The sequence below is a fragment of the Cottoperca gobio genome, chromosome 9 (assembly GCF_900634415.1).
Source record: "Cottoperca gobio chromosome 9, fCotGob3.1, whole genome shotgun sequence".
Lineage (NCBI taxonomy): Eukaryota > Metazoa > Chordata > Actinopteri > Perciformes > Bovichtidae > Cottoperca > Cottoperca gobio.
The window spans coordinates 14,298,206-14,306,786 of record NC_041363.1 but is presented as its reverse complement, the minus strand read 5'-3'; the positions used below and the strand labels follow the sequence as shown (position 1 = coordinate 14,306,786).

The 8,581-nt window shown below is 36.9% G+C and overlaps 1 protein-coding gene across 4 annotated transcripts; it reads left to right on the top strand.

Moving 5' to 3' along the window:
• Window positions 1-272: 272 nt before the first annotated feature.
• mier3b (mesoderm induction early response 1, family member 3 b) lies at window positions 273-7,144 on the top strand. 4 transcript variants are annotated; one of them, XM_029439809.1, is made up of 13 exons: window positions 273-369; window positions 1,207-1,231; window positions 1,529-1,674; window positions 2,137-2,259; window positions 2,411-2,534; window positions 3,346-3,419; window positions 3,543-3,615; window positions 3,763-3,911; window positions 4,115-4,196; window positions 5,569-5,663; window positions 5,783-5,910; window positions 6,001-6,155; window positions 6,589-7,144. In XM_029439809.1, exons 1-13 carry the CDS (start codon window positions 361-363, stop codon window positions 7,062-7,064), a joined length of 1,659 nt encoding a protein of 552 aa, XP_029295669.1. In that variant the 5' UTR covers window positions 273-360; the 3' UTR covers window positions 7,065-7,144. The 4 variants fall into 4 exon arrangements, with proteins under 4 accessions (XP_029295669.1, XP_029295672.1, XP_029295671.1 ...); XM_029439812.1 differs by lacking the exon at window positions 273-369 and adding an exon at window positions 389-808; XM_029439811.1 differs by lacking the exon at window positions 273-369 and adding an exon at window positions 389-1,024.
• The last annotated feature ends 1,437 nt before the right edge of the window (window positions 7,145-8,581 follow it).

The window sequence follows — 8,581 nt, the reverse complement described above, 5'->3', positions numbered from 1 at the left end:
AAAATTCAAGCTTTTTAAATAGCGGCGTGAAATGTCATTGAGGCGAGCTGGAAATCAGCTGGGATGTTCAGAGAACATTCTAGGAATGTTCTGGTAAATGTCATTGTGTAACGTATTAACAGACTCAACGATATAGCATTAGTTCATTTTAGGAATGTATTCGAAATTGTATTCCTAAATGTGTGTTATTATTTTCATACAGTAGATTTACGTTACCGTTTATATATGAATACCGTTAGTCTGAACAGTGGTTGGTTTGAATGGCGTCACGACTAGAACGGACACCTGGATCTCTGATTGGTTCAGAGCGCTGATCCGGGTACTGCGCTAGAACGAGCCCATTAGCTATTAGGTACCAATATGGCGGAGGTAAGAGGGAAAACAGGGGAGAAGCAATCGATCTTAAATCGATATTTTAAAATGTTGTGTACTGTATTTTTCATTTCTATGGTATCGATTGAAGAAACAATAGTTTTTTACTTCTGTGTAGCGTGTTTCGTGTCATAATTGTCATTTTAATTCCTCTAAAATATGCTTGAATGTCTGGACTGATCCTTCACTACAAGGCCGCTGCGCCTCGCTCAGCTGCTTTGGTGTAGCGGCTGTGTAAATTGATACGTAAAATTTACGTTAGCTTGCTGGTTAAAGGAAATAACAGATTGTGTCGTGTTTGTTATGAATGGAAATGTATATTTTCTATTTGGGCTAAATTAGCGGCACATGTAGAGTAAAGAGCATCCAACTCTATCGATTGCAGTACCGAGCAAACGAAATTAGTGTTTACATTTTTCGATACATAACGTTAACGGTGAGCTTTGGTGTTAGCGTGCTGGCTAGCTAACTGTAAGGAGCCGACACTGCGTAAATCATACTATTCCTCTTTTTTAAATTTATTTTTTACTTCTACTGTCTCTTACGAAATGAATCGTTTTAATGTCAGGGATAAATGCACATTTTGCTCACAATTGTCGTCCTGTGTTTAGCGTTCATCCGCAGCTAACGTTTTATTAGCCACCTATTTCAGGTAACATTAGCGGCAAATGCAGCTTTCCTGCCCTATCATTAACTATTTTCGGTGTTCACACTACAGACCCATAAAGACATTTTTCCTGCTCTGCTTGATTGAATATTTGACTTTAAAGTGCTGGCAAAATAGTTGAAGCAATGTTTCCAACTCATTTATGCTCTGGTTTCATTATTTTGCAGGCTTCCCTAGGAAGTTCAAGTCCAGGTAAGAACACCTCTGCCATACATTGAATATTAGTATACACACTTTATGATGTACTTCATTTCATTTCATTTCATTTCAATGTAATTGTATTTATATGTTAATGGAACAATTAGGCATAACATAAATGTCAAGAGGAGAGCAAATGACTTTAAAATGTAATGCTTTGCTAATTGTTATATTAGTAAATATGTGAATGTGTTTTTTTAGCTCTGCATCTTTAGTGTAAAAATGTGAAAACCTCATTTGCTTTATTAGTCGGATAAATTTTAAATAATTTTTTCTTTCTCTCGCATTCAGTTGGCTCTTTATCGTCAGAGGACCATGACTTTGACCCAACAGCAGAAATGTTAGTTCATGAGTATGATGACGAGAGGACTCTGGAGGAGGAAGAGTCACAGGAGGGAGGGAGAAATTTCACCTCGGAGATTGCAGACCTTGAAAAGGTAAACTAATAAATTCCCCAAATGCCATAAGACAATTGCTTAATAAATGCAACACATTCTGTGATTTTTTTAATTAGTTAAATCAGTGTGTGCACATAAAAGTATGTTGTTAATGCGGAAATATTGACGCTCTGTTGTCACTGAAAAAAATAATTGCTTGTATGACCTTTTTAGGATGACAAAAAGGGAAAGGCGTCTGATTAATAGCTGCATATGCTACAATTAATAAAGGTCAACTAAGTTTAAGTACATATACATTCTGTTAATTTCATTAATAAATTGTCTCCTGGTGACAGCAAATTAGTGTATAATTTCTACGTGCAATTAATATATTAAGTGGAATGCATTAGGTTTTTAATTCCAAATGTTTTAATGTAATTTGGATCATATAGGGAAAATGCACAGTAGCTTTACTTAATTAATGAAGCACTAATGTTGCATCTCCTCTTGTTTTTCTACCAGGAAGGGAACATGCCTTTAGAGGAGCTTTTGGCAATCTATCGCTATGAGGCCTCAGCAGGCTCCAGTATAGACAGCTCCTCTGGAGACCTTACTGATGAGCTGCCTGACATGACTCTTGACAAGGTAAATAACTGCTGTAATGAAGTGAATAAATAGATTTTGGAAAAATTATAAAAAGTAAATGTGTATATATATTCAATGTGTTAGTTAGATATTCTGTTGATTATCTCTTGGTCTGCTCCAGTCTAAAATGGATATTATTCTTTCTTTCTAGGAGGAAATAGCTAAAGACTTGCTGTCTGGGGACTATGAGGAGGAGACCCAGTCATCAGCTGATGATCTGACCCCCTCAGTCACCTCCCATGAGGCTACCGATTTCTTCCCAAGAACACTTCGATGTAAGTGACACGTACTTAAAAAGTCTGCAGCTTTGCATGATTAAATATTTTCATGTAATACAATGCCATGCAATAATTAAAAAAGAAGCTACCAGATTCAAGACATAGGGCTGCAATTATTACTGATTAATTAATCATTAATTAATTTGTTAATTATTTCATTAATCATTTGGTCTATTAAATGTCACTATTTCCTAATTCTCAGTGATGTGATTCACCGTCTTGTTTTGTCGGATCAACAATCCAAAACTAAGAGATATTCTGTTTCCTTACACATGAGACAAATAAAAGCAGCAAATCCTCACAATTCAGATGCTAGAACAAGTGACTGTTTGGCATTTTTACGTGCACAGAGAACTACATTAGGTTAAGTGTGCCACTGATTGTTTTCATTATTGGTTAAGTTAATTTAGTCTTTAAAATGTCAAATAATGAGAAACATTTTTTTTGTCACAACTTCCCAGAAATCGAATTAAGGAAACCCTTAAATATTCACATTTAATAAGAACCACATTGGGCATTTTTGCATGATTAACGACTCATGCAATTAATCAATACAAATGATTAAATCATTCTATTGATGGACTAATCATTTCAGCACAATAACATATTTTGTCAAAGTACAATATGAACAGGTCTTAAACTGGTTCTGTATGCAATAGATTTAGATGAAGTTAAGTATGTTGGAGGACATTAATGTTGTTATTATTATTAATATACCCCATGTAGGTAAATCATCAGGCCTTAGACACAGGAGGTGCCATTGCAATTCAGTACAAGTCGGGTAATAATGTGTTTATTATTTTACCAGCCAACGCTATCTCTGATGGTGATAAAGAGTCAGAGTGTGATGAAGATGGCCCAAGCCCAGAGGACTCCAGAAAGGTAAATGACACAATTTTGAATGCATTAGGATAGGGATGAAGAAAGACTCTCATGGTTTAAGTCTGATTAACACTGGTTTGCTAAATATGCTCTGTATTGTCTTTTGTTTGTTTTTTGTCTTAGGAAATAATGGTGGGAACACAGTTCCAAGCAGAGGTTCCTTCTGGCCTCTGTCACTACAAAGATGGGGAGAAAGGTGACTGCTGCTTTTTGGTTTTCAGCATATGTGCCGGACATAGTCTTACAGTTGTAAGACAAGCTTACAATGATTATATCCATAGAATAAACACAAGATAATATACATAAGGTAACTTTTCTTACTTTGATGTACTTTGTTATGCAGTTTATGAGGATGAGGACGACTTATTATGGAGCCCAGGTATTTTGCCAGAAAACAAGGTTAGGATTTTCCTGTCTGACGTGTTGTCACGGACAACAGATGAAAAGACAGGATTTGACAAACCGTGGATGCATGTTCGAGACAATGAGCAGGTCAGTCGTGTCTTTATTTATCAATCTGTTTAGGTTGTAACACAATAATGAGCATGGTATGAGCAATGGATGTGAACTTATCCAGTGTTTATAATTTTTCATTGACCATATACTGTAGCAATTGTGCTGTTAAGTTTTCAGATTATTTGTTTCTACGGTACGTCCAATATTCTAGTCTTGACCCCTCCACTCTTTCCACATAGGCTTTGTATGAGCTCGTCAAGTGCAACTACAACACTCGTGAAGCACTAGAGAGACACTGCAGCCGTGTAAAGTCCTCAAAAGGTAAGCACAGGGAACAGTTTCCTACTTCATGCATGATTAACCTCTTATCGTTTCTGACCTGAGAAAAGAAAAAATATATTTATTTCTGTCAAACTTAATCTTTTAGGTTTCTAAGTTTTGACACAGTTGATAATTGAGTTAAAACTGCCCAATAAGTTTGTCTGATATTGTTCTGGATGAAGTGTTGCAGATTTGTTGTGCTATGGTATTTATTTTATTTAAATATTTATTTATATTTTGGTTGTTAGCAGAAATAAAATTAAAAAGCAAAAATCTATAGTTACCTTTTTGTTAGATCATGAATGTCCACAGCAAACATAATGCCCATCCAGCTGTAGCTTTCAAGATTTGTTTGTTGCACATGAGCAAGCGGATGAAGGAAGTCGGATAACCTTTTGGGTTGAAGTAGAAAGCCTTTTTATTTCACAAAATAATCTTATTAAAACACTCATGAGGGAAAACGGCAAAATAATTTAATGGGGACGTAGCATTTAAAACTCACTTTCCCAGTGCTTGTGCACAAACATCTTTAAATGCAAATAGAATGCATTTAGAAAGAATGATTAAAATTCAGGAAGGAAGTCGGATGTGACATTTATCTGACGCCAATTATATTGACATGTACTAATCTTTTAATTTCTAATGAAAGATATATTCTATTCTTATTTGGATCACATTATTATATATCCCAGAATCTGATAGCAATTTAAATGCTGTTTAAACTGTAAAGCAGTTTTTACATGAATAAGAATATCCCACTGTATTGGAAACCAATATAATCCCTCTCTTAACAATCCCAATGTGTGACACAGTCTGGGCAGTGGGAACACAGCATTACTTGTTCTTTGACAGTTTCATTTTGACGAGTTCAGAAGTTCTTCTGTCTCACCTCTGATGGCAACTGTATTTGCTCAGTATTTGACTTTTACCTGTCACTATTGGTGAATCAACTCTTTCACAACATTTTCAATATTATAATGCAGCACCTGCAGATTTGCCCATTGATTACCTTTCATATCATACAAATGTGCACTTGTTTTTAGAGTAAAACTAATGATTAACTTGCTCATTAGCATGCAATGAGCTGCATTTTATGTGGCAATTAAAATCTAAGTAGTTTTGAATGTCTGTACCCGTTGTGCTGTATGTACTGTACATACCAAAACATCTACCCAAACCGGATAGTATTTCATACTTTTCCCTTATTTAACTTGGGAGAAGAAAAAGTATAGCATCACCCTTATATGTAACGAAAAACAATCCAATCCACCATTGTTGTTTTTTTTTTTGGTGGGTCTACCGTTTCCATTACATAACGTTTGCGTGATTAAGCATCAAAGATGTTTTAACGTATTTCTGGTTTAATTTCTAGAAAAATCCCCTCCATGGTCGGAAGAGGAATGCAAGAACTTTGAGCATGCACTACAGATGTATGACAAGAATTTTCACCTCATACAGAAACATAAAGTGAGTATTATTTCATGATCTTACAAGATTCCCCTTTTACACATGCATGAAAAGGTACACGTGTAACACTGAAAGTTTCTCATCCCTTTTCAATGACTATTTCCCCCCCCCCCACTCAGGTAACAACACGAACAGTAGCTGAATGTGTGGCGTTTTACTACATGTGGAAGAAGTCGGAGCGCTTTGACTTCTTTGTGCAGCAGAATCGGTTTGGGAAGAAAAAGTACAGCAGCTATCCTGGTGTAACGTAAGTTAAAAAAATCTTTTTGTTTTTGTTCATGTTCAATACAATGAGCTCTGAAGAAACTTACCATTCAACATGATTGTTTGTGTCCAGTGACCTGATGGACAGGCTAGTGGATGAAGCGGAGGGACTGGCAGTGGACAGTTCCTCCTCCGTGTGTTCAGGCGCAGGTGGAGGAGGAAGGCTGGAGACCACCACAGACCAACAGCTCAGCCTGCTTAACTCCATCACTGCCAGCGACCTCACAGGTCAGTCGTGGGACCTACTTTTCACACTACACTATGACATTTCTTATGGCATACTGTAGTATGACATTTTTTCTATGACTTATGGCACACTGCTATTATTATTACTATTATTTATTTTTTGGCGTATTATGTTGCAAGCTATTTTGTGACATTGAATAATATGCCTTTTTTATTACATTTTAATGGCACAGTATACTATAACTTTTTAATTAAATCAGGAAAAGTGCACGTACACTATATTTCCCATCTCATCAGCACATCAAACTGCCAAGTTGTCCACCAAAATTGTTAACTTTTAAAATGTTTAATCAATTAATTATTGTCCTTATTATTTCCAATGAATTATTTCCCCCTGAATCAACATGTTACTTGACCCGAGTCTCTTATTGCTTCCAGTTATTCAATGTTAATTGAGTGTCTTGTCTCTTTACAGCTTTGAGTAACACTGTAGCCACAGTGTGCAACCCTTCAGAGGTTGGTTGCATGGACTCCTACAGCTTTCCTCCACTGGAAAGTCTCCATCGTGGGTCCCTGAACCACGACGAATCCCTTGGGTTCCCTTCTAATGGCGCAGATCCCGACTGCCTCAACATGCTAGACGCCGGCTTTTACCACTCTGATCTGGGCCAGCTAGGAGGAGTGTGCGTCAACAAGGACTGTGAGCGGCCCTCCAAGAGACTCAAGATGGCCCTGCCTGACTCCTTTATCAATGACGTGTCTGTGGGTAACCTTGGAGTGGACTTCGAAGCGCGACGGACAACAACGCACCACCATCGAATCACCGGGGCCAAAATGGCAGTGTCTGTCACAGACTTTGGGAGCTTGGCAGGCAGCGGCGAGCCCAACGGTTTTCTGGGAGCACATGCACGGCACCACACACAGCACACTGCGGCACTTCAGTCAGAGTGATCTTCCTCATCTTCATCCCTTGTTCTTCCTTTTTGAAACCCCCTATCCGCTTGTACATAAGACTGACCTCACTGGGGAATCCGATTTGTTTAAATTTTATTTTTATTTTTTATATATATATATATATATATATATATATATATATATATACCTTTTTGTTTTCATTTTTTGTTTAATATGACATCAGTGATGTCTATCATATAGAACTAAAATCTTGATTTCTCTCAAGAGTTTATATAGCCATTTATTTTATTCTCGTTTTGCAGTCTTGAGATGTGTAAAGTCCATGTACAGTGGGGCCCAGAGGCTGCAGTAGGAGAGTTGTATCTTCCTCCCATCATCAGAGCTACAGTATGTTATCCTGCCATTCTTTTCAGCTGCCAAAATTGGCTCAGTTTTCTGCCTCTAGTGTCAGTATTTAGTTGCTTGTCTTTGTTGTTTGAAGTGGTACTTTTTTTTGTGTGTTTGGTTTACAGGTACTTTTTAGTAACCAGGCTGGTGCAAATGTTTTTTTTGGTCCCAAATAAACCTGACTAGATATTGTATGAAGAGCAACACTAGCATGGAGATTAGCTTGGAGAACAGGAAGTGTGATGGCTTCAGCTGCTAAGGCCTTCCAGTTTGGTTTTTCTTTTTTCTTTTCTCCTGTGGAAGCTTGTCTGCAGTTGTTCTGCTCGTTTACTTTTTTTTAAAACTGTTTAAAGTCGCCAAACTGGAACATGTGCATGTTTGCAAGAGTATTGAAAAAAAAAAAGTATATTCCCATTTAGTCGACACAAATTATAGTCCCTGATTCATAGTTCTATTCCATTTTAAACAGCTGATGGTGAAGACTTGTGCAGAGTAACATAATGGGAGCCACCTTGTTCTACAGTTGGATTGTCTTTTTTTAAATCCTGTTTCTTTGTTGGAGGGTGTTAGTCATACAACCTTAACTGCAATATTGCAATGCAAAGATATTGGTTAATTTAATAGTAATCATCAGGCACTGTAACGTGTGTATTTATTACATATACTTTTACCTTTTTTGTAAGAGTTTGCTTAATAATTTCCCTCATGCTAGCTACTCTTATTCGAGTTCAACTGTATGTGTCCTTTAGTTGTAGTAAAACATGTTGGAATATGCTCCTAATTCAAGTAATGGCATTTTCAGACCACTTGGCAAGCTTGGGTAAACCTGCTAGCAGTATTATCTTTTGATTTAAAGCCACTCAGATTTTGTATTCAACCTTTGCCTAATCTGTACTGACTAGAGAATGCCTTGTGTAATCTAGTCTACAGTTTCTTGGAGTCTAGTTGCAGAAATGGAGATGTCCTCTCTTGACTGAAGTCCATAATTGTGAATTGTAAAATGTTTAGCGGGTCATCGTCAGTTGATTGGATGCAGTAGTAGTGTTTACTTAATTTATCTATGCATTGTGCTACGAATAATTAGTTTATTTCAGGGGTACATCATGTTTGTCATGTCCATAAATCTAGTTATTCTCCATTATGTGTGTGTACAGGCAGAATTCATG